Consider the following 27,319-nt stretch of genomic DNA (forward strand, 5'->3'; position numbering starts at 1 on the left):
TTTGGATAAGGGATACTCAACCTGTAATAGCAGCTGAAAGTTCAACGCTGGCCTTCATTCCAATGCGAATGTGCGACTCAGTAACTACTGTAGGTAATGCATGTACATATCACCACAGGTAGGCTCTGAGAAGTGGTAAGTTAACTCTTACAATTCACAATTCCATGCCAGTATCACAGAGGCATACTGTATCTGTGAAATATTATTGGTAAATTCTGTGACAAAAACTCAGCCCAATCTCACCACATAATAATAAACAGACCCTTAATTCCTATATTAGTTAATAGTAAATTTTTGGGTCCCCTACTGAGATAATGACGTATATATTATATATTATGTGTATATATAGATATATTGTATAGATATATAATATAATATACATATCTATGTGTGATTATCTCAGTAGGGGAACAAAAAATGTATGATTTTGAATTTTGGATAAGGGATACTCAACCCTGTACCTAGCAATGACTGCTAATTGTTTTGAGCTTAAATATTATTTTACTATATATGAAAATGAAGGCATATCTGTAACCCTACAAAATACTTGGCAAACTCCATGTACTGCTTCTGTACACAGGAAGCACAATCATTTAAAATTGTACTGGGATGACACTATCCAACCACAAGGCATCATGCAAATAAGGCCAGTGCATTCTGCTGTGTGCTTTCTGTGCTGGCTGGTTGTTATAGTGATAAACCCAGGCCCTGTGCATCACCGCTTCTACTTATAAGATTTAAACAACGACCTTTCATATCTCAAGGGAACAGAAAGGGAGGTACCGAGGAGAAATATCCACTACACAGAATCCCCGAGAGAAGTTCCACGCTGTGGGGAGAGCAGCGGGGAGCCTGGCCTGGCCATGCCAGTTCTCAGCCTTGATGCTGAGTCAGAAACAGGTATCCCAAAATCCCTTTGTGGTAGTCTTCCCATAGAAAACATGGAAGAATTGGAGCATACTTGTCCTCAGCCGCGCTTGGTAAGTAAAGATAGATGCTACATGTGATGTGCTTGTCACTGAAACAAAAGGATTTAGATGCAAAACCTTTCTTAGCTTCAGATTAATCCATCTGTGCTGTGTGTCTGAGTACTGTATCTGCAGTATGGGAAGTTGCATTACAAGGCAGCTTTTCTGTGGCAGTGCTGATTCTTCACATTGCATCCTGCCTGTTTTCTTTCTTCTGTATGGTACAGTAAGTTGGCTAGTACATGTCAGCAGTAGCAGCACACTAGTTCTTTACAGGTGATGTGCACTGCTGTCAAAGCTCCATAGGATTCTTCTTCAAATGCCATTCATAGAAAGCATTCTCTACAGTGATTGAGAAAATCTGTATGTTTGCCTTAACGTGTGGTTTGTTAGTGCAGGGTGCTGAACACCCATTCAGCTGACAGATTGTGGTGATAGTTGTTTCTACTGATTTTAATTGAAGAGACATTCTGTTAGAAAGAACCAAAACAAATATTTTTGTATTTTATCGTTTAATCATATTTACTAATCTGCCATGTCTTTTGGCGAAACAGGAGTTAAATTATTTTGTCATTAATTATGTATGTAAATTACTAATTATAGGCCACTTAAAATTTCGATGACAGTAATTTGCATTGCCTTAGGCTGTTCTCTAAAATATTCAAAGTAACTTGTGAAAATGTATTAAGGTAATTTGAATTTTGTTCTTGTCTAGCCATGAAATTGATGCAGAACTAAGCTTTAGCTTTTTAACAATGAACATTTTTGAAAGAAAAAAACATGCACCACGGTGTTTTTTTGGAAGTACTGATTTACTTGGTAGCACAGAAAGTTTGCATTTGGAAATGCCATGTGCACATGGCGCAAGTCATTTCCCTTTCACTATGTACAAACCAATACATTAAAATGGTCAAATATATCGTATTGGCTTCAGCAAATTGCAATTTTACCGTATCTTTCATGTTATGTTCTTCACCAAAGCCTTTATATCCTTGGCCTTGGAGAATTGAGGAGCTTAGTGTCTTATCTTTGACCTTAGACCAGGCATGTCCAAACTGCGGCCCTCCAGCTGTTGTGAAACTACAAATCCCAGCATGCCCTGACACAGTTTTGCTGTCAGAGAATGCTAAAGCTGTGTCAGGGCATGCTGGGATGTGTAGTTTCTCAACAGCTGGAGGGCCGCAGTTTGGACATGCCTGCCTTAGACAGTTGAACTTTGTGTCTTCATTTTGGCCTGAACAATTGAGAAGCTTTGTGTCTTATCCATCGGAAGCACCAAAATAATATCTCCCAACATTTAAAATCTGTAAAATGGGCAATAGCCACACATTCCCAAAGGGGTAAGTGGTTGCTTTATATTAAGCGTGTGTCCATATTGCGATGGGGTTTGTCTAACACTCTTGGCCAAGTCATACCTCGTAACTGCCCTCGATTTAGGACAAATCAGGACTGTAGGGAGAGATGCAAATTATAATGATGACTAATTTGGACACACCTCTGTCGAAATCGACATACTCCATTTCATACATGTCTCCTCCCACTGCTGTAGCTCAATTTGTCATACAAAGATCTTTGCCACTTTGCAGTGGTGAGTGTGTCGACCTAAAACAAGTATTGGAACTGTGGCCACACATACTATTCACCCACGGACTGTGCACATCAGCGGTAGTCAGTCGGCCGGTGGAAATGTTACATTAGGCTTGCCAACATTGCAGAGCCGGTACTGTTTGACATATATCTCTGGCTCCAGAATTATACTCACCGGGAGTAGTTATCCAATAATTTAAGCGCGACTATATATCTGATTGCCCTACACAGGGAATTGTTACAATTTTACCTATATTGCAATACTATCACAATCACTGATGGTAACTATTGAGCTATCCATCTACGGGGTGCCATCTTATCAGAGGAATAATCACTCACAATTGAAATTCCTGTTTTCCGTTAACCATTTTTGGGACGTGAATACTCACGGTTTTTACAAAATACTTTTTCTCTCAATACAACACATATATTGTTAGGGGTATTTATATATTTATTTATGTATTTTTAAAGAGACTGCATCAACTTCTGTTGAATGATTAAGATTGGACACACTCTTTTAAGTAGTATTTTCACTACTTCTAACAAACGCTACACCAAGATTATAGAAGGAATTTTATCAAGCTTGATAAAAGCAATATTTAGGAACTGCTTCCATCCTCCCTGTCAGTGTCCCCCAGTGTTCTGTCCTTGGCCCCTTCTCTTCTCCCTGTACACTTCTTCCCAGGATACGCTCATAAGCTCCTTCAATATCACCTCTATGCCGATGATATGCAACTATGCCTCTCATCTCCTGACCTCTCCCCCTGTCCTTTCTCACCTATCCAGCTGCCTCTCTGCCATCTCTTCCTAGATGTCTGTGCGCTCCCTGAAGCTCAACATGGACAAAACTGAACTCATCTTTCCTCCATCCAGAGTCTCCACCCCCCAATATCTCTATCACTGTTGAGAACACCTTCGTCTCCCCCGGTCTCCAACAGCGCTACTTGGGTGTCACTCTTGACTCCTCCCTCTCTTTTGCCCCCCACATCCAATCTCTGGCTCAAACCTGTCAGTTCCAGCTATGCAACATTGCTCGCATCTGGCCGTTCCTCTCCCAGAGTGCGACTAAAGTTATTATCCAGTCACTGGTCATTTCACGGCTCAACTATTGCAATATTCTCCTCACTGGCCTCCCATGCTCCCATCTCACTCCACTCAACTCCGCAGCTAGACTTTTCTTCCTCTCCCACCGCTCCACATCTGTCATTCTCCTTTGACAAAACCTGCACTGGCTCCCATTCCCCTACAGAATCCTCTTTAAACTCCTCACCCTCACATACAAGGCCCTCTCTAACTCCACTGCTCCTTACATCTCCAACCTCATCTTCCTACATATTTCTTCCTGCTCTCTCCTCTACCCTGATAACTGGTGCCCACGATGCCCAACTTCACTGGAATGCGCTCCCTCACTCTATTAGACTCTTTCGACCTTGCAAAGCTTCAAGCAGGCACTGAAAACCCACCTGTTCATCAAAGCGTTCCCTTCAGCATAACCTAGTCTCAAGGCCACTCTCCCAACCCCCTGCCTCATGTCTTGACTATCTCTGCCCCGCTAACTTCCTGCCATCAGGCCACCTTTCTCTTGCATGCCCTCTTGTCTGTCTCCCCCCTCCATTGTAAGATTCTTCAAGCATGGCCATCTTCCCTCCTGTTCTCACAACCCTCTTCTCTCACACTTCAATTACAGCCCTCTCATACTCAGTAACTGTCTATACCTGTACCTGCTCTCTCTCATTACCATTTATCTCGGCTGCCCACCCCTAGTAGGGTTTCCGGATGATAGATAGACAGTGTCTATCCTCTCCTGACCTCTACCCCTGTCCTTTCTCAGGTATCCAGCTGCCTTTCCGCCATCTCCTCCTGGATGTCTGAGCGCTCCTTGATCACTCGCATCTGCCCGTTCCTCTCCCAGTGTGCGACTAAAGTTATTATCCAGTCACTGGTCATTTCACGGCTCAACTATTGCAATATTCTCCTCACTGGCCTCCCATGCTCCCATCTCATTCCACTCCGATCTGTTCTCAACTCCACAGCCAGACTCTTCTTTTTCTCCCCACGCTCCACATCTGCCATTCTCCTTCGACAAAATGTGCACTAGCTTCCATTCCCCTATAGAATCCTCTTCAAACTCCTCACCCTCACAAACAAGGCCCTCTCTAACTCCACGGCTCCTTACATCTCCAACCTTATCTTCCTGCATATTTCTTCCTGCCCTCTCTGGTCGGCCAATGATTGTTACCTAACCTCTACCCTGATAACTGCATTCCATGCACGATTACAAGATTTTGCCCACGCTACCCAACTTTACTGGAATGAGTTCTCTCACTCTATTAGACTCTATTGACCTTGCAAAGTTTCTAACGGGCACTGAAAACCCACCTGTTCATCAAAGTGTTCCCTTCAGCATAACGTAGTCTCGAGGCCACTCTCCCAACCCCCTGCCTCATGCCTTGACTTTCTCTGCCCTGCTTACTTCCTGCCATCAGGCCACATTCCTCTTGCATGAGCCCCTTGTCTGTCTCCCCCCTCCCCCTAGATTGTAAGCTCCTTCATGCAGGGCCCTCTTCCCTATTGTTCTCACAACCCTCTTCTCCCACACTTCAATTACAGCCCTCTCCTACTCAGCAACTGTCTATACCTGCATCTCCTTTCCCTCATTTCCGTTTTACTTGGCTGCCTGCCCCTAGTAGGCTATCCGGATGATAGATAGACAGTGTCTAGTTAGACAGTCAATAGGTAGACACCACATGTTAGATAGACATTAGGTCGACAGGGTCTAAAGATTGACATGAAAAAGGTTGATAGTACAAAAGGTCGACATGGACAAAAGATAGACAGGGTCAAAAGGGCGACATGAAAATGGTCGACATAAAAAAGGTAGACCCAAGGTTTTTTAAATTGTACATGTTTTTTTAATTTTTTATACCTTCTCTATCCATGTCGGCATAGAGTTGGTTATAAACCTTGTGGCGAGTGCAGCAAACCACCGAACCCAAAGCATGGCGAGTGAAGCCTGACTACAATTAAGGGTCCCAGATGACAAAACTATCCACAGAAACCCCAAAAATGCAAAAAAAAAAAATGGTCTCTACCTTTTTTTATGTCTGCCGTTTTCATGTCGACCTTTTGACGCTGTCTACCATTTGACCCTGTCAATCTTTTGTACTATCTACCTTTTTCATGTCGACCTTTAGACCCTGATGAACTTTTGACCCTGTCGACCTAATGTCTGTCTAATATGTGGTGTCTATCTATTGGCTGACTAACTAGACACTGCCTATCTATCATCCAGATACCCTACTAGGGGCAGGCAGCCGAGATAAACGGTAATGAGAGAAAGGAGATGCAGGTATAGACAGTTGCTGAGTAGGAGTACAACCTTTTGTACGGTCTAATTTTTTCATGTCTACCTTTTCACCACACAGTAGTGCTCCTGAAGAGTTTTCTGCATTTATTTTCTATGTTTGTTATTTTCAGGTAGGGCTGGTTGGCACCATCCTGCCTGCTTCGTGGGACTTAGGGGGGGGGGAAATTCCCAACCTCTTGAAGGGTTAATGGTCCCGTTCCCCGCTGACAGGACACTGAGCTCCTGAGGAAACTATTCGCCCCACCACGGCGAGCGTACATTCCCACAGCACGCCGCCACCCCTAACAGAGCCAGAAGAATGAAGAGTGGTGAGTATTGAGCCGGCGACCCAGTTAACGGGGCGCTGCCCATTATGGCGGCACGAGGGTATGGAGACACACGGCTTCTAAATGGGGCGGAATGTGTCTCCAGACACAGTACACAACTGCGTCTCAGTACACTGTACACAGTACCCAAACTGGCAAACAGAGCCTTCAACCGGTTCTGCTCCATTTTAAGCACAAAAATTACCTCAGCCAGTATCAAAAAAGCCAGAAGACCGCGTGCCATTGAAGGGGCGGGGCTTCACTATGAGAGGATCCAGCAGCTCACCAGCGCCATTTTCCCTCTGCAGTGGACACAGACGCTGACTGACAGGGATGCGCAGCTCCTCAGGTGTGACTCCAGATTACCTCAGCGGTACCAGGGGGTCATAGCAGGGGGGGAGCGACTATTAGTGTACTAAGTCCCCTATCAGGGTACTTAGTCTGCGACCCATCTAAGCTTGGCACTAGCGGTAAGGGCGCGGTGGGGACTGGCTCCAAACAACTCTGTGTCTCCCGGAAGGGCTCTCTGTGGGTTACTTGTGCTTAACCTTTTTGTGTGTGTGTGTGTGTGTGTGTGTGTGTGTACGGTCACATTTACATTATATCAGGCAAAGAGTGTGTTTCTTGTACAGCGGAGTGTTCCTCTTCACCAGGGGGCTCACTACTGGGTACTCACTACTGGGGGCTTAACCGGAGTGGGTTAATTCTCTTAAAGGAATGATCTCCACTCTTTTTACAAAATTGTCCAGCAATGAAAAAGAGACGCAATACTTAAAACAGACTGTGGATGAGTTTATGAACAGAGGCTCAGTCTCCAAAACAGCGTCTCGATCCCCTCCCATTTGTCGGCAAAAGCGAACCCTGGCCCATATCCTACAGTCTGACGCTGACAAGTCAGACATGGAGGAGGGTGAGGTGGATTTGGAGGGGAGGGGGATGCGGCTCTGTCACAAGGAATAGAGGCTGTTATAGAGGCTATCAGAGATATTCTGCATATTCCTGATAAGGTGTCAGAGTGTGAGGAATCTTATTTTAATGTAAAAAAGAAGTCCTCAGTCACTTTTCCTGCGTCAAATTAATTGAATACCCTGTTTGAAGAACCATGGGTTAACCCTGATAAGAAATTTCAGATCCCTAAAAGGTTGCTCTCATCTTTTCCTTTTCCTCTGGAGGATAGGAAAAAAATGGGAAAATCCACCGATAGTGGACGCATCAGTCTCTAGGCTGTCATATAAAATTGTATTGCCTGTTCCTGGTGCAGCCTCCCTGAAATACACGGCTGATCGTAAAATTGAGACTACTGTACACTCAAATCATTGTACACAGCTGCTGGGGTGGCCCAAAGACCCACTATTGCATGTGCGTGGATCACAAAAGCCATTGCAAAATGGTCAGGTAACCTAATTGAGGGGTTAGATTCCTTGCCTAGGGGGGATGTTGTTTTATTCCTGCAGCATATACAGTACTCTGCGAACTTTATGGTGGAAGTCATAAAAGAAATAGGCTTGCTTAATGCACGCACCACCGCTATGGCAGTGTCGGCACGCAGGGGCTTGTGGCTACGCCAGTGGACTGCTGACGCGGACTCCAGGAAAGGTGTGGAAGGCCTACCATTCACAGGAGAGGCCTTATTTGGAGATGAACTAGACAAATGGATCTCCACAGCTACTGCGGGTAAGTCTACGTATCTTCCTTTTGACAGTCCCCCCCAACCAAGAAGACTTATTTTGCTTCTAAGTTGCAGTCCTTTCGGACAGCCAAGTTCAAGGGCAAATCCAGAGGTGCTTCTACGTCCTCCAGGGGCGCAAGAGGTAAACCACGCAAACCAGCAACTGCCAGTGCTCAGGAATAGAGCTCAGGCTCTGCTTCCTCAAAGCCTTCAGCATGACTGTGGACCGCAGTGCCTGGAAGGCTGTCAGGTGGGAGCCCGACTACAATTCTTCAGTCAGGTCTGGTCAAGTTCGTGCCAGGATCCCTGGGTCATAGATCTTATTTCCCAGGGCTACAGACTGGAGTTCCAAGAGCTCCCACCTTACAAGATGGAGTCTCTGAGAGCGGTGATCTCAGGTCTGGAGGAAGGGGAATTCCTAGTGTCTCTGGATATCAAGGATGCGTACCTTCACATTCCGATCTTGCTGACTCATCAGGCTTATCTACAGTTTGCACTGCAGGACTGTCACTACCAGTTCCAGGCCCTGCCATTTGGTCTCTCCACGGCACCGAGGGTGTTCACCAAGGTGATGGCAGAGATGATGTTTCTACTCCGCAAACAGGGAGTGAACATAATTCCATACCTGGACGATCTCCTGATAAAAGCACCGTCCAGGGAAAGGTTGCTGGACAGCATTGGTCTCAACCAAACTCCTCCAGTATCATGGGGGGATTCTGAACCTTCCGAAATCTCACCTAGAGCCAACACGGAGGCTCCCATTCCTGGTAATGATACTGGACACGGAGTCGCAGAAAGTGTTCCTTCCGTTGGAAAAGACATTAGTAATCCAGTCGATGGTTCGGGATGTCCTGAAGCCAACCTGGGTATCGGTGCATCTTTGCATTCACCTTCTGGGGAAAATGGTGGCCTCTTACGAGGCACTTCAATACGGAAGGTTTCACGCAAGACCCTTCCAGCTCAATCTGTTGAACAAATGGTCCGGATTCGCATCTTCACATGCACTAGAGGATCCGTCTGTCGCCAAAAGCCAGGATCTCCCTTCTGTGGTGGCTACAGACTTCTCACCTTGTCAAGGGTCAGAGGTTCAGAATTCAGAACTGGATTCTGTTAACCACAGACGCAAGAGTCAGGGATTGGGGAGCAGTCACTCAGGGGGTGCAGTTTCAAGGAAGATGGTCAAGTCAGGAGGTCTTCCTTCCAATCAACATTCTGGAACTCATGGCCATATACAATGCCCTTCTGCAGGCCTCACATCTTCTTCAAGATCGGGCCATTCAGGTCCAGTCGGACAATGTGACGGCAGTAATGTACATAAACCGACAGGGCGGAACGAAAAGCAGAGCAGCAATGTCAGAGGTGTCAAGATTTCTCCTCTGGGCAGAAAGAAACGCTGTGGTGTTGTCAGCGGTCTTCATTCCGGGAGTAGACAACTGGGAAACAGACTTCCTCAGCAGACATGACCTGCACCCGGGGGAGTGGGGCCTTCACCCGGAAGTGTTCAGGTATTTCACAGGTCGATGGGGATATCCACAGATCGACATGACGGCCTCTCGTCTCAACAAGAAGCTCAGGCGGTATTATCGAGTGACCCACAGGCAGTGGCGGTAGACGCTCTGATGGCTCCATGGGTCTATCAGATGGTGTACGTGTTTCCTCCACTTCTCTAATCCCAAGGTTTCTTAAGCGAATAAAAAGGGAAAAGGTCAAGCATTATTCATTGCTCCGGATTGGCCAAGAAGGGCCTGGTACACGGACCTTCTGGAGATGCTCCTTGAAGATCCGTGGCCTCTACCTATTCACGAGGATCTTCTGCAACAGGGCCCATTCGTCTATCAGGACTTACCGCGGCTATGTTTGATGGCATGAAAGTTGAACGGCTGATTCTAGCCAGGAGAGGGATCCCTAACAAGGTTATCCCGACTATGATCCAAGCCAGGAAGGGGGTAACGTCTAAGCATTACCATCGTATTTGGAAGAAATACATCTCTAGGTGTGAGAGCAGAAATTATTACGCGGTGGAATTTCATCTGCTGTTTTTGCAGTCAAGTATGGCTGTGGGCCTGCGTCTGGGCTCCCTAAAAGTCCAGATTTTGGCCTTGTCCATTTTCTTTCAGAAACAATTTGGCTTCTGTCCCTGAGGTCCAGATGTTCTTGAAAGGTGTTCTGCACATCCAACCTCCCTTTGTGCCTCCCACGGCACCTTGGGATCTCAATTTGGTGCTGCAGTTCCTCCAATCGGACTGGTTTTCACCGTTACAGGAGGTGGACGTAAAATATCTTACGTGGAAGACCGTCACACTGTTGGCCTTGGCTTCAGCAAGACGTGTGTCGGAGCTCGGGGCTTTGTCTCACAAAAGTCCCTATTTAATTATCCATGAGGACAGAGCTGAACTCAGAACTCGTCAGCAATTTCTTCCTAAAGTGGTGTCTGCGTTTCACATCAACCAACCTATTGTGGTTCTGGTTGTCACCGACACCTCTGCTACTTCAAAGTCTTTGGATGTTGTGAGGGCTTTGAAGGTGTATGTCAAGCGAACAGCTCATCACAGAAAATCGGACTCACTGTTTGTTCTTTATGATCCCAATAAAATTGGGTGTCCTGCGTCAAAGCAGTCCATTGCACTCTGGATCAGGCTTACTATCCAGCATGCTTATTCCACGGCAGGTTTTCCATGTCCAAAGTCTGTACATGCCCACTCTACTAGGTCGGTGGGGTCTTCCTGGGCGGCTCAGCTTTACAGCTCTGCCGAGCAGCTACTTGGTCAGGTACGAACACGTTTGCTAAGTTCTACAAGTTCGATACTTTGGCCTCTGAGGACCTTCAGTTTGGTCATTCAGTTCTGCAGGAACCTCAGCACTCTCCCACCCAGTTTGGGAGCTTTAGTACATCCCCATGGTACTAAATGGACCCCAGTATCCTCTAGGACGTAAGAGAAAATAGGATTTTAATTACCTACCAGTAAATCCGTTTCTCGTAGTCCGTAGAGGATACTGGGCGCCCGCCCAGTGCTTCATTCTTCCTGCACTGTTACTTGGTTAAGTATGTTGATTCAGGCGTTGCTGTTCCAAGTTTGGTTAGCTTGGCTTTCCTCTTGTTGTGTGTGCTGGTTCGGAATCTCACCACTATCCTTATCTAACCTGCTCTCAAAGTATGTCCGTCTCCTCGGGCACAGTTTCCTAGACTGAGTGGTGGGAGGGACAGAGAGGGAGGAGCCAGCCTACACTATCAAATTCTTAAAGTGCCCATGGCTCCTAGTGGACCTGTCTATACCCCATGGTACTAAATGGACCCCAGTATCCTCTACGGCAGAGATTTTCATCCTTTTACAACTCGCGGCACACTGATCAAGATATAAATATTGCCAAGGCACACTGAAATATAATGGTGATGCATGGTGCAGTTGCGTGTCCTAGGATGTTATTTTGCAGCTTCTCCATAGGTAACGCCTGAGCCACATCTGAGAAAGCCAGAAAAGCCCAACACTGCCCGGACCAAAAATTATAACTGTCACTGCAACCACTAAACCCATCAGCATTGATCATTCCAGGGTCTCAGCAGAGGGCAAAACACTGACGGGCGTGGCTGTGCTTCTATGGCGGCACACACGGAGATTGCTCAGGGCACACTAGTGTGCCACGGCACAGTGGTTGAAAAACACTGCTCTACGGACTACGAGATAAGGATTTACCGGTAAAATCCTATTTATACACAGATTACAACACACTAGTTCCCCTTATACACATTACACCACACATTTGTATCCACACAGTAGTTATTACCCCTTAAACACAGTATGTCACACAGTAGTACCCCTTATTAACAGAATGCCACACAGTAGCGCCCTTTATTGACAAATACAGCCAAGCTTAGGCAGGGGGGAAAGAGGGGACATTTGAATTCAACTATTAAAGATCAATAAGTTATTGTTCTTTAATAGTTGGATTCTAATATAAACTCCCCCCCCCCGCCTAAGTCTGATCTAACAGCACACCAGTCTTTGTTGTCTGTAATTTAGACTCCGTCAGTAATTCCCCCGAAAGTGCTCAATTCTGTGTGCATTTCCTTCTGTGATGGAACCATTTTTGTTGGGACTAGAACTCGATTTAGCAGTGATTATTTGATAAAATATAATTTCTGGAAGTACCATTCTACAGTCATGTAATATGAATGTTAACCTTGTTTGTCCATTTATTTTAGAGCACTTAGTGTTAGTATAAAAGCAAAGTTAATGTACAGTAACTGGGAAGAGAATAGATGTTCAGAGTAAAGGAATGGACAACAATATGAGTGAGAGGAAGGAGGAAAACATGGATGTAAATAATTTAGTAAGGGCTAAATTTACTGTTGATATCCATAGGGAGTCTGTCCTTGATTTTGATTGTATTATTAAAAGTTATTATTATTAATAACATTTTTCTAATTAATTTATATAGCACTGTCGTCTTCCATTATGTTTTAAATTGGGAACAAAGTAAAAAAACAACTACTGGGTATTAACAGACAGCAAGTTTACAATCTACAGTATATGGAAATAGGATTTTGATACAAGAAATTAAGTTTGACATACAGTATATTGTATTGTAAGTGCTTAGTGGACTGTCAAACAGAAATTTTAGACTTGGAATTAGTGGATTGGCCTGGAACACATCTAAGTGTAAGGTGGAGTTACTGTAATTAGGGACAGTAGTTTAGAAGGTTTAAGTGGATATTTCCGAAATTTGAGGAGTTTGCTTGTAGAGGTATATTTTCAGGAAACACTTGAAAGTTGGGAGGTAAGAGAAAAGTTTTGCGTGAGAAAGGATATTCCACAGCATGAGTGCAACCCGGAAAAAATCCTGTAACTGTGCAGAGTGGAGATGACAGGATGGGAGATATTTTGAGATAACAGATGTCTTTTGGTGTAGTGTTGGCCTTGTATGTTAGTAGAAGTACTCAAGGCCAGCTCCAGGCACGTTCCTTAGGAGCAGCCGTGCTGGGCACGACTCCTAAGGGTGGCCGGTAGGTGGCCGCAATTTTAAAGCAGCCGCTGGTCCGTCAGCCAAGCTGAGCTTGCGGCCCGCAGCAGCTGCTGCCGGACCATGAGCTTTGACTGGCTGATGGACTGGTGGCTGGACAGATAGGGGGCCGCCGGAGACGGGACTGAGGGGGAGGAGAGGCGCACGCTGCGCTCTCCTCCCCTCATACAGAAGCAGCAGAGGTGGCGGCAGCAGCAGGAGAGTCCCGCGGTGGTGAGCAGCACTACAGGGTACCTGTGTATCTGGCACTGTGGGGGGCACGTATATCTGGCACTGTGGGGGCACGTGTATCTGGCACTGTGAGGGGCCATGTATCTGGCACTGTAGGGGCATGTGTATCTGGCACTATGGGGGCACGTGTATCTGGCACTGTGGGGGCACGTGTATCTGGCACTGTGGGGGCATACTATGTGTATCTGACAATGTGGGGGCATATTATGTGTATCTAGCACTGCTGGGGGCATATCATGTGTATCTGGCACCTATCATATGTGTCGCCCCAGTCTGAGGTCAAGAGCGCTCTGGAGCAGGTTTTCATCCAGGATGTCTCTGTACATTACTGCATTTATCTTTCCCTCTATCCTGACTAGTCTCCCAGATCCTGCCGCTGAAAAACATCCCCACAGCATGATGCTGCCATCACCATGCTTCACTGTAGGGATGGTATTGGCCTGGCGATGAGCAGTGCCTGGGTTCCTCCAAACATGATGCCTGGCATTCACACCAAAGGATTCAATCTTTGTCTCATCAGACCAGATAATTTTGTTTCTCATGGTCTGAGAGTCCTTCATGTGCATTTTGGCATACTCCAGGTAGGCTGCCATGTGCTTTTTACTAAGGAGTTGCTTCCATCTAGCCACTCTACCATACAGGCCTGATTGGTGGATTGCTGCAGAGATGGTTGTCCTTCTGGAAGGTTTTCAGCTTTCCTCAGAGGAATGCTCTAGCTCTGACAGAGTGACCATCAGGTTCTTGGTCACCTCCCTGACTAGGACCCTTCTCCCCTGATCGCTCAGTTTAGATGGCAGGCCAGCTTTAGGAAGAGTCCTAATGGTTCCAAACTTCTTCCATTTATGGATGATGGAGGCCACTGTGCTCATTGAGACCTTCAAAGCAGCAGATATTTTTCTGTATCCTTCTCCAGATTTTGCCTCAAGACAATCCTGTCTCGGAGGTCTACAGATAATTCCTTTGACTTTATGCTTGGTTTGTGCTCAAACATGCACTATCAAGTGTGGGACCTTATATAGACAGGTGTGTGCCTTTCCAAATCATGTCCAATCAACTGAATTTACCACAGGTGGGCTCCAATTAAGCTGTAGGAACATCTCAAGGATGACCAGTAGAAACAGGATGCACCTGAGCTAAATTTTGAGCTTCATGTGAATACTTATGTACATGGGATTTCTTAGTTTTTTATTTTTAATAAATTTGCAAAAATCTCAAAAACTTTTTTCACGTTGTCATTATGGGGTATTGTGTGTAGAATTTTGAGGGGAAAAAATGAATTTATTCCATTTTGGAATAAGGCTGTAACATAACAAAATGTGGAAAAAGTGAAGCGCTGTGAATACTTTCTGGATGCACTGTATAATGTGTATCTGGCACTGCACTGCTGGGGGGATATGTGTATCTGGCATTGCACTACTGGGGGCATATGTGTATCTGACACTGTGGGGGCATATTATGTGTATCTGGCACTGTGGGGGCATATTATGTGTATCTGGCACTGTGGGAGCATATTATGTGTATCTGGCACTGTGGGGGCATATTATGTGTATCTGGCACTGTTGGGGCATATTATGTGTATCTGGCACTCTGGGGGCATACTATGTGTATCTGACAATATGTGGGGGCATATGTGTATCTGGCACTGCGGGGACATATAATGTGTATCTTGCACTGCTGGAGGCATATGCGTATCTGGCACTGCAGGGACATATAATGTGTATCTTGCACTGCTGGAGGCATATGTGTATCTGGCACTGCTGGGGGCATATGTGTATCTAGCACTGCACTACTGGGGCATATGTGTATCTGGCACTGCTGGGAGCATATAATGTGTATCTGGCACTACTGGGGGTGTATGTGTATCTGGCACTGCACTACTGGAGTCATTATGTTTCTGACACTATACTGGAGACATTATGTGTAAGGAACAATACTGTGGGCGTTATGTGTAAGGCTGCTAATTGTGTGTATAGAGGGGGTGTGAAAATATATTTATTTATAGTTTAATAATATAAAGTTTCGAGTCCACGCCCACTTTTCCAGGGCGCGCATGGAGGAGGGGGGCGCTAGTAGGCCTGGAGCCGGCTCTGGAAGTACTTATATTCAATTTGATAAGAAACTGGCAGCCAATGTATTAACAGTAGTAGAATGTCTATTTTGATGTGCCAGATACAGTATGCTGGTATATCATTAGCTTTATCACTCCTGATTTATGGCATACACTTATTCAGAATGTGCATGACAGTGTAAGGGAGTACAGGAAAATGTTTCCATAACATATGTGAGGATACGGGTTCTTAAAATCACCCAGACACCGAGCAGATGAAACCAAAGTAATGGTTTCTTTTTCACCGCACACAGAAATAATTAATATACAGGAGCAAGAGGTAAATGTAGCGATGAAACAATATACAGGTAGCAGTCCAGATAGAGCGGGTACAGCGGGTTGTTCAGCGATGGATGCAGATCTTGCTTCAGCAGCAAGCTCTGCATCCATCTACTCACATGCTGGGGGCCGTTCTGCACAGGGCAATACCGCCGAGCATGTGTGTGGCACCGCCCCATGTTGCGTTCGCAATTTAATTGCGAATGCATGGATTGGAGGTCGACCCCTGGCTGTGCTGGCAGGTGGTCCGGTGCCATTTTTCTTCTCAGAGCAGCTGTGTGTGATGTCACGCAGCCTCCCCGAAAGCAGTCAGGACACACCTGCGTTGTCCGGACTGCACCCACTAAACACTGCAGCTGTCACTGTGCGATCACATTTTTTCAGGACAGCCGCATACGCACACTATTGCCAGTGTGCATGTGCAGACAGATGGACACAGTCGCTGCATGTAAAAAATAGAATTTTAATTACCTACCGGTAAATCCTTTTCTCGTCCGTAGAGGACACTAGGGATCCATTTAGTACCATGGGGTATAGACGGGTCCACTAGGAGCCTTGGGCACTTTAAGAATTTGATAGTGTGGGCTGGCTCCTCCCTCTATGCCCCTCCTACCAGACTCAGTCTAGGAAACTGTGCCCGAAGAGACGGACATACTTTGAGAGAAGGATAGATAATAAAAGTGGTGCGATTACAAACCAGCACACACAAACAAGAGGAAAGCCATGCTAACAAAACTTGAAACAGGAACAGCAACAGGTGAACCAAACAACAATACTTAACCAAGTAACAGTGCAGGAAGAACGAAGCATCGTGCGGGCTCCCAGTATCCTCTACGGACTACGAGAAAAGGCTTTACCAGTAGCTAATTAAAATCCCATTTTCTCTTATGTCCTAGAGGATACTGGGGATCCATTTAGTACCATGGGGAAGTACCAAAGCTCCCAAACCGGGTGGGAGAGTGCTGAGGTTCCTGCAGAATTGATTGACCAAACTGAAGGTCCTCAGAGGCCAAAGTATCGAACTTGTAGAACTTTGCAAACGTGATTGTACCTGACCAAGTAGCTGCTCGGCAGAGCTGTAAAGCCGAGACACCCTGGGCAGCCGCCCAAGAAGTACCCACCGACCTAGTAGAGTGGGCATGTACAGATTTTGGAACTGGCAATCCTTCCATGGAATAAGCATGCTGAATAGTAAATCTGATCCAGCGCACAATGGACTGCTTTGAAGCAGGACACCCAATCTTATTGGGATCATAAAGAACAAACAGCGAGTCCAACTTCCTGTGACGAGCTGTTCGCTTTACATACGCCTTCAAAGCCCTTACAACATCCAAAGACTTTGAAGTAGTAGAGGTGTCGGTAACAACCGGAACCACAATAGGTTGGTTGATATGAAATGCAGACACCACTTTAGGAAGAAATTGCTGACGAGTTCTGAGTTCAGCTCTGACTTCATGAAAAATTAAATAGCGGCTTTTGTGAGACGCCCCCAGCTCTGACACACGTCTTGCTGAAGCCAAGGCCAACAGTGTGACGGTCTTCCACGTAAAGTACTTTACGTCTTCCTCCTGTAACGGTTCAAACCAGTCCGATTGGAGGAACTGCAGCACCAAATTAAAATCCCACGGTGCCGTGGGAGTCACAAAGGGAGGTTGGATGTGCAGAACACCTTTCAAGAACGTCTGGACCTCAGGAACAGAAGCCAATTGTTTCTGAAAGAAAATGGACAAGGCCGAAATCTGGGATTTTATGGAGCCCAGACGTAGGCCCACATCCACACCTGATTGGAGAAAAAGTAGAAAACGTCCCAGATGAAATTTCACCGCAGAAAATTTTCTGCTCTCACACCTAGAGACGTATTTCTTCCAAATGCGGTGGTAATGTTTAGACGTTACCCCCTTTCTGGCTTGGATCATAGTCAGGATAACCTTGTCAGGGATCCCTCTCCCGGCTAGAATCAGCAATTCAACTTCCATGTCATTAAACGTAGCTGCAGTAAGTCTTAATAGATGAACGGGCCATGTTTCAGAAGATCCTCGCGAAGAGGTAGAGGCCACAGATCTTCAAGGAGCATCTCCAGAAGATCCGCGTACCTGGCCCTTCTTGGCCAGTCCGGAGCAATGAGAATTGCTTGAACCTATTCCCTTTTTATTCTCTTTATTTTTCTTGGGTTCAGAGGAAGTGGAGGAAACACGTACACCATCTGATAAACCAATGGAGTCGTCAGAGCATCTACCGCCACTGCCTGTGGGTCTCTCGACCTGGAACAATAGCGCTTGAGCTTCTTGTTGAGACAAGAGGCCATTATGTTGATGTGTGGATATCCCCATCGACGTGTGAAGCACCTGAACACTTCCGGGTGAAGGCCTTACTCCCCTGGGTGCAGGTCGTGTCTGCTGAGGATGTCTGCTTCCCAGTTGTCTACTCCCGGAATGAAGACCGCTGACAACGCCACAGCATGTTTTTCTGCCCAGAGGAGAATTCTTGACACCTCTGACATTGCTGCTCTGCTTTTCGTTCCGCCCTGTCGGTTTATGTACGCTACTGCCGTCACATTGTCCGACTGGACCTGAATGGCCCGATCCTGAAGAAGAGATGAGGCCTGCAGAAGAGCGTTGTATATGGCCCTGAGTTCCAGAATGTTGATTGGAAGGACAACTTCCTGACTTGACCATCTTCCTTGAAACTGCACTCTCTGGGTGACTGCTCCCCAACCTCTGAGACTTGTGTCTTTGGTTAGCAGAATCCAATTCTGAATTCCGAACCTCCGACCCTCGACGAGGTGAGAAGTCTGTAGCCACCACAGAAGAGAGATCCTGGCTTTTGGCGACAGACGGATCCTCTGGTGCATGTGAAGATGCGATCCGGACCATTTGTCCAACAGATCGAGCTGGAAGGGACTTGCATGAAAACTTCCATACTGAAGTACCTCCTGAAGTGGCCACCATTTTCCCCAGAAGGTTAATGCAAAGATGCACCAATATCCGGGTTGGCTTCAGGACATCCGGAACCATTGACTTGATTACTAATGCCTTTTCCAACGGAAGGAACACTTTCTGCGACTCCGTGTCCAGTATCATTCCCAGGAAAGGAAGCCTCCGTGTTGGCTCTAAGTGAGATTTTGGAAGGTTCAGCATCCACCCATGATCCTGGAGGAGTTTGGTTGAAAGAGCAATGCTGTCCAGCAACCTCTCCCTGGGCGGTGCCTTTATCAGAAGATCATACAGGTACGTAATTATGTTCACTCCCTGTTTTCTGAGGAGAAACATCATCTATGCTATCACCTTGGTGAACACCCTCTGTGCCGTGGAGAGACCAAATGGCAGGGCCTGGAACTGGTAGTGACAGTCCTGTAGTGCAAACCGTAGATAAACCTGATGAGGCGGCCAGATAAGAATGTGAAGGTACGCATCCTTGATATCCAGCGACACTAGGAATTCCCCCTCCTCCAGACCTGAGATCACCGCTCTCAGAGACTCCATCTTGAATTTGAACACTCTTAAGTACGGGTTCAATGACTTAAGGTACAGAATCGGACGTACCGAACCATCCGGTTTTGGTAGAACAAACAAGTTGGAACAATGGTCCTCATTCCGAGTTGATCGCTAGCTGCTTTCGTTCGCAGCGCAGCGATTAGATAAAAAAACTGCACTTCTGCGCATGCGTATTAGGCACAGTGCGCACGCGTGACGTACTTTCACAAAAGCTGATGCAGTTTCACACAAGGTCTAGCGACGCTTTTCAGTCGCACTGCTGGCCGCAGAGTGATTGACAGGAAGTGGGTGTTTCTGGGTGGTAACTGACCGTTTTCGGGGAGTGTGTGTAAAAACGCAGGCATGTCAGATAAAAACGCAGGAGTGGCTGGGGAAACATACGTGTGGCTGGCCGTACGCAGGGCGTATTTGTGACGTCAAAACAGGAACTAAACAGTCTGAAGTGATCGCTAGCTAGGAGTAAGTCTCGAGCTACTCAGAAACTGCACAATCTTTTTTTGTAGCAATGCTGCGATCCTTTCGGTCGCAATTCTGCTAAGCTAAGATACACTCCCAGAGGGCGGCAGCTTAGCGTTTGCACTGCTGCTAAAAGCAGCTAGCGAGCGAACAACTCGGAATGAGGGCCAATATCCCTTGTTTTGCAGATGAGGTGGAACTGGAACAATGACCCGAATCTGTACCAGATTTTGAATGGCGTCCTGTACAGTTATGATTGCCTCTTGCGAAACTGGTAAGCCTGATTTGAAGAATCTGTGAGGTGGGAGCTTCTGGAACGCCAGTCAGTAACCCTGGGAAATAAGATCTATGACCCAGGGATCCTGGTATGATGTTGTCCAGATGTGACTGAAGAATTTAAGTCGGGCTCCCACCTGCCAGTCCTCTAGGCTTCGCGGTCCACCGTCATGCTGAAGGGTTTGAGGAAGCAGAGCCTGAGCTCTGTTCCTGAGAACCGGTGGTTGCTGGTTTGCGTGGTTTACCTAGTTCATCTAGTTCACCTCCAAATAAGGCCTCTCCTTGAATTGTAGGCCTTCCATGCCTTTCCTGGAGTCTGCATAAGCAGTCCACTGGCGTAGCCATAAGCCCCTGCGTGCTGACAGTGCCATAGCAGTGGTGCGTGCATTAAGCAATCCTTTCTCTTTTATGGCTTCCACCATAAAGTTCGCAGAGTCCTGTATATGTTGCAGGAGTAAAACAATCTCCCCCTTAGATAAGGAATCTAATTCATCAATTAGGTTAACTGAACATTTAGCAATGCCTTTAGTAATCCATGCACATGCTATAGTGGATCTCTGGGCCACCCAAGCAGCTGTGTACAAGGATTTGAGTGTAGTCTCAATTTTACGATCAGCCGTGTTTTTCAGGGAGGCTGCACCAGGGACAGGCAATACAATTTTACATGACAGCCTGGACACTGATGCATCCACTATCGGTGGACTTTCCCATTTTTTCCTATCCTCAGGAGGAGAAAGAAAAGATGTGAGCAACCTTTTAGGGATTTGAAATTTCCTATCAGGATTAACCCACAGTTCTTCAAACAGGGTATTCAATTCCTTTGACACAGGAAAAGTGAGGACTTCTTTTTTACATTAAAATAAGATTCCTCACACTCCTCTGTCACCTTATCAGGAATTTGCAGAACGTCTCTGATAGCTTCTATAAGAGCCTCTATTCCCTGTGACAGAGCAGCATCCCCCCCCCCACCCTTCAAATCCACCTCACCCTCCTCCATGTCTGACCCCTCTGCGTCAGAGTCAGACTGCAGGATATGGGCCAGAGTTCGTTTTTGTGGACAAATGACAGGGGACTGAGACACTTGTTTGGGGACTGAGTCTCTGTTCATAATCTCATCCACAGACTGTCTTAAGTATTGCGTCTCTTTCTCATTGCAGGACAATTTATTAGAAATATTAGAAATCATTCCTTTAATGGAATCCACCACACTGGTTCAGCCCCGCTATTCTGGGAAGGTGCACTACGCTGAGTACATAGTAATGAGCTCCCTGGCCTGGGGAAGAAGAATACTCTGCCGTAAATGAAACACACTCTTTGGCTGACATATTGTAAATATGACAGCGCACACACACACACACACACACACACACACACACACACACAAAAAGGTTAAAAGCACAATTAACCCACAAGGAGCCCTTCCAGGGACACACAGAGATATTTTGGAGCCAACACACAGCGCCCTTATCGCTAATGCCAAGCTTAGCCGGGTCGCAGACTACAGTCAGGTCTATAAATATTGGGACAGCGACACAATTCTCATATTTTGGGCTCTATACACCACTACAATGGATTTGAAATGAAACAAACAAGATGTGCTTTAGCTGCAGACTTTCCGCTTTAATTTGAGGGTATTTACTTCCAAATCAGGTGAACAGTGTAGGAATTACAATGGTTTCTATATGTGCTTCCCACTTTTTAAGGGACCAAAAGTAATGGGACAATCGACTCAAAAGCTATTTCATGGACAGGAGTGGGCTATTTCCTCGTTATTTCATCATCAATTAAGCAGGTAAAAGGTCTGGAGTAGATTCCAGGTGTGACATTTGCATTTGGAATCTGTTGCTGTCGACTCTCAATATGAGATCCAAAGAGCTGCCACTATCCGTGAAGCAAGCCATCATTAGGCTGAAAAATCAAAACAAACCCATCAGAGAGATAGCAAAAACATTAGGTGTGGCCAAATCAACTGTTTGGAACATTCTTAAAAAGAAAGAATGCACTGGAGAGCTCAGCAACACCAAAAGACCGGAAGACCACGGAATACAACTGTGGTGGATGACAGAAGAATTATTTCCCTGGTGCAGAAAAACCCCTCACAAAAGTTGCCCAGATCAAGAACACTCTCCAGGAGGTAGGTGTATATGTGTCAAAGTCAACAATCAAGAGAAGACTTCACAAGAGTGAATATAGAGGGTTCACCATAAGATGTAAACCATTAGTGAGCCACAAAAACAGGAAGACCAGTTTGCCAAACAACATCTAAAAAAGCCTTTACAGTTCTGGAACAACATCCTATGGACAGATGAGACAAAGATCAACTTGTACCAAAGTGATGGGTAGAGAAGAGTATGGAGAAGGAAAGGAACTGCTCATGATCCAAAACATACCACCTCATCAGTGAAGCATGGTTGTGGTAGTGTCATGGCGTGGGCATGTATGGCTGCCAATGGAACTGGTTCCCTTGTATTTATTGATAATGTGACTGCTGACAAAAGCAGCAGGATGAATTCTGAAGTGTTTCGGGCAATATTATCTGCTCATATTCAGTCAAATGCTTCAGAACTCATTGGACGGCGCTTCACAGTGCAGATGGACAATGACCCGAAGCATACTGCAAAAGCAACCAAGGTGTTTTTTAAGGCAAATAAGTGGAATGTTATGCAATGGCCAAGTCAATCACCTGACCTGAATCCGATTAAGCATGCATTTCACTTGATGAAGACAAAACTGAAGGGAAAATGCCCCAAGAACAAGCTGAAACTGAAGACATTTGCAGTAGAGGCCTGGCAGAGCATAACCAGGGATGAAACCCAGCGTCTGGTGATGTCTACGCTTTCCAGACTTCAGGCTGTAATTGACTGCAAAGGACTTGCAACAAAGTATTAAAAAGTGAAAGTTTGATTTTAGATTGTTTAGTTTGTCCCATTACTTTTGGTCCCTTAAAAAGTGGGAGGCACATATAGAAATTGTAATGTAATTCCTACACCGTTCACCTGATTTAGATGTAAATACCCTCAAATTAAAGCGGAAAGTCTGCAGTTAAAGCACATCTTGTTTGTTTCATTTCAAATCCATTGTGGTGGTGTATAGAGCCCAAAATATGAGACTTGTGTCGCTGTCCCAATATTTATGGACCTGACTGTAAGTACCCAGATTGGGGACTTACAGTAGTACACTAATAATCGCTCCCCCCCTGCTATGACCCCTTGGTACCACTGAGGTGGAGTCACACCGGAGGAGCTGCGCGTCCCTGTCAGTCAGCGTCTGTGTCCACTGCAGAGGAAAAATGGTGCTGGTGAGCTACTGGATCTGCTCACAGTGAAGCCCCACCCCCTCAATGGCGCGCAGTCTTCCTGCTTTTTTTATACTGGCTGAGGTAATTTAGTGCTTAAAATGGAGTCAAATCCGCTTTAAGGCTTTGTTTGCCAGTGTGGGTACTGTGTACAGTGTTCTTAGACGCAGTTGTGTACTGAGACTGGAGACGCAGTCCACCCCGGTTAGAAACTGTGTGTCTCCGTACCCTCATGCCGCCATAATGGCTGGCGACCCGCTAACCGGGACGCCGGCTTAGTACCACTCTTCACTCTTCAGGCTCTGTTATGGGTGGCGGTGTGCTGCGGGAATGTACGCTCGCCGTGGTGGGGCTTGCGAATAGTTCCCTCAGGAGCTAGTGTCCTGTCAGCGGGGAACGGGACCATTAACCCTTCAAAAGGTTGGGACGTTCCCCCCCCCTAAGTCCCACGAAGCAAGCAGGCTGCCTGAAAACAACAAACAGATAAAATAAATGCAGAAAACTCTTCAGGAGCTTCCATAAGCGTGACCGAACTCCTCCGGGCACATTTTCTAAACTGAGTCTGGTAGGAGGGGCATAGAGGGAGGAGCCAGCGCACACTATCAAATTCTTAAAGTGCCCAAGGCTCCTAGTGGACCCGTCTATACCCCATGGTACTAAATGGATCCCCAGTATCCTCTAGGACGTAAGAGAGGGTTTTTCCCGAGGCCACAGGGTTTTCCTGTTCAAGTAGAGGATGAAAAATTGGACGCAGTGATATCTATAGAAATCACTGCATCTTTTTTCACGCACCTCCAGAGCAAGCCTGATTTTATCTAAAATCATAATTTTTAAGAAAAGTCAGCTGGACCTGCTCTAGCACACTTGCAGCACCCCCATTCCACACACACACACACACACACACACACACACACACACACACACACACACACACACACACACACACACACACACACACACACACACACACACACACACACACACACACACACACACACACACACACACACACACACACACACACACAGGAGTGATAGCAAATTATGCTGCACGGGATGCAATAGAAGTTCCACATAGAATCTATATAAAACTAGTCCACACAGTAGTAGCACAGGCGTTCCATGTACCAAAGTATCTTGGCAGAGCATCACCCCTTAGACAAAGTCAGTGAATAACATGGTCCTGCAGATGGCAGTTCAGTGTATATGATACCATCTCACAGTGGCGTAACTAGAAATTTTTCTCCCCCAAGCCAAAAAATTCTTCGCCCCCCCCCCCCCCCATCCCCCATAATTGGCACTATTAAAGGGATAAATGTGCGCGCGCCAAAGGCCGCAAAGCCGCAAAATAGGGTGTGTGGCTTTGTTGGGATGGGTGTGGCTTCACATAAAGGGGCGTGGCATTGCAGGAAAAGACTACGTTATACCCCAGTTTTCCAACCTGCACGCCCAGACGTTAGCCACCACAGGGAAGAAAAATAATCCTGATTCATGCCCCTTACATTTGTCATTTTTCCTCCTTATAGTAATGCCCAGTATACATTATGCCACATACTGCAATGGCCCTTAGACATTATGCCACACACAATAATGCACATGACACAATATGCACACACCATAATGCCCCCGACACATTATGCCACACACCGTAATGCCCCCGACACATTATGACAGGAATCGCAATGCCCGTTATACATTATGCTACACACTGCAATGCCCCTGATACATTATACCACATAAAACAATGCCCGTGATATAGTATACAACACACCGTAATGCCTGACACATTATGACAGGAATCTCAATGCCCATTATACATTATGCTACACACTGCAATGCCCCTGATACATTATACAACAATGCCCGTGATATAGTATACAACACACCGTAATGCCTGATACATTATGACACACACCGCAATGTCCGTGATACATTATGCCACACACTGCAATGCCCGTTATACATTATGCCACACTGCAATGACCCTGAGACATTATACCACATACCACAATGCCCGTGATATAGTATGCCACACACCATGACAGGAATCGCAATGCCCGTTATACATTATGCCACACTGCAATGACCCTGAGACATTATACCACATACCACAATGCCCGTGATATAGTATACAACACACCGTAATGCCTGACACATTATGACAGGAATCGCAATGCCCGTTATACATTATGCTACACACTGCAATGCCCCTGATACATTATACAACAATGCCCGTGATATAGTATACAACACACCGTAATGCCTGATACATTATGACACACACCGCAATGTCCGTGATACATTATGCCACACACTGCAATGCCCGTTATACATTATGCCACACACTGCAATGACCCTGAGACATTATACCACATACCACAATGCCCGTGATATAGTATGCCACACACCGTAATGCCTGACACATTATGACAGGAATCGCAATGCCCGTTATACATTATGCCACACTGCAATGACCCTGAGACATTATACCACATACCACAATGCCCGTGATATAGTATACAACACACCGTAATGCCTGACACATTATGACAGGAATCGCAATGCCCGTTATACATTATGCTACACACTGCAATGCCCCTGATACATTATACAACAATGCCCGTGATATAGTATACAACACACCGTAATGCCTGATACATTATGACACACACCGCAATGTCCGTGATACATTATGCCACACACTGCAATGCCCGTTATACATTATGCCACACTGCAATGACCCTGAGACATTATACCACATACCACAATGCCCGTGATATAGTATGCCACACACCGTAATGCCTGTGACACATTATGACACACACCGCAATGTCCGTGATACATTATGCCACACACCGTAATGCCCATTACACATTACGTCCTACAGTAAGGCTTCTAATTACTTTTAAATTACCTGCTCGTTGCCAGGGGTTTCATGCTCTTGGTTCCATGCACGGTGCCAGGGGTTTTCATGCTCAGGGTGTCATGCTCGTTGCCAGGGGTTTCATGCACTGGGTGTCATGCTCGTTGCCAGGGGTTTCATGCACTGGGTGTCATGCTCGTTGCTAGGGGTTTCATGCACTGGGTGTCATGCTCGTTGCTAGGGGGTAGTGCTTGTTGCTAGGGCTGTGCTCCCAGTGCCACATATGTCCCCAGTGCCAGATATTACCCCACGGTGCCAGGTACTCACATGACCCCAGTGCACAATATAACCCCCCCCTCATGTGCCAGGTACACATATACCCCCCCCGGTGCCACATATGCCCCCCAGTGCCAGATATTCCTCCTCAGTGCCACATATGCCCCCAGTGCCAGATATTCCCCCCCAGTGCCAGATATTCCCCCACAGTGCCACATATGCCCCCAGTGCCAGATTTCCACCCCCAGTGCCACATATGCCCCCAGTGCCAGATATTCCCCCCAGTGCCACATATGCCCCCAGTGCCAGATTTCCCCCCCCCCAGTGCCACATATGCCCCCAGTGCCAGATATTCTTCCCCAGTGCCATATATGCCCCCTCAGTGCGTGCCCCTCCCCCGCCGCCGCTCCCCCGCTGGTTTGTGTTGGAGGGACACGGAGGGCACAGCGCGCGCCTCTCCTGTGTCCCTCCTGCATCATCTCCGGCGGCCGCGGGTCTAATAGAGGAAGTGCCGGTTCGTGAGCCAATCAGAGCTCACGTACGGCACTTCGTTTATTAGATGCGCGGCCGCCGGAGATGATGCAGGAGGGACACAGGAGAGGCGCGCGCTGTGCCCTCCAACACAGCAGGGAGGGATAGTAGGACCAGATTGACATGCGGACGCTCGTCCGCATGTCAATCTGTGCTAAATCAGTGGCGCCCCCGCAGCCCCTCACCCCCAAGCCACCGCGAGGACTGCGGGGGCAGTAGTTACGCCACTGCCATCTCATACCATGCTCCATGCCACCAGTCCTTTTCATTGGCGGCACTGTAATTCCTAGTCAGGGTTTGTGCTGCAGATACCCGATCCTCAAGCAGCCTCAAAAGTACTATGCTTGTTCTTTTAAAACCTAGTAATTTCCCACCATACTCGTGACCACCAAGGGGAGTTGTACAGGTTCCACATTTGGTGAGGGTCAGGGGCGGATCCAGAACAAAATGACAGGGGGGGCACCACAATAGGGGAAGGAAGGGGGGGTTCGGCACATGTGCTCCTGTGAAAAGGGTGTGGCATTGTAACAAGGGGTTTGGCCTCACAGAGAATGCCATACCCATGCGTCACGCCCTCGTTTTCATCACGCTGGGGGC

The 27,319-nt window shown here is 46.6% G+C and overlaps 1 protein-coding gene across 4 annotated transcripts in view; it reads left to right on the forward strand.

The window, feature by feature from the left end:
- Window positions 1-646: 646 nt before the first annotated feature.
- Window positions 647-27,319, forward strand: part of PCYT1B (phosphate cytidylyltransferase 1B, choline) — a 285,710-nt gene continuing 259,037 nt past the window's right edge. For all 4 annotated transcript variants that reach the window (XM_063955702.1, XM_063955703.1, XM_063955704.1 and 1 more), the window contains exon 1: window positions 647-980. In XM_063955702.1, coding sequence (XP_063811772.1) covers window positions 864-980 — 117 coding nt within the window. In that variant the 5' untranslated portion in view covers window positions 647-863. The remainder of the gene's footprint in view (window positions 981-27,319) is intronic.

This window comes from Pseudophryne corroboree, chromosome 2, assembly GCF_028390025.1.
Source record: "Pseudophryne corroboree isolate aPseCor3 chromosome 2, aPseCor3.hap2, whole genome shotgun sequence".
Classification (NCBI taxonomy): domain Eukaryota; kingdom Metazoa; phylum Chordata; class Amphibia; order Anura; family Myobatrachidae; genus Pseudophryne; species Pseudophryne corroboree.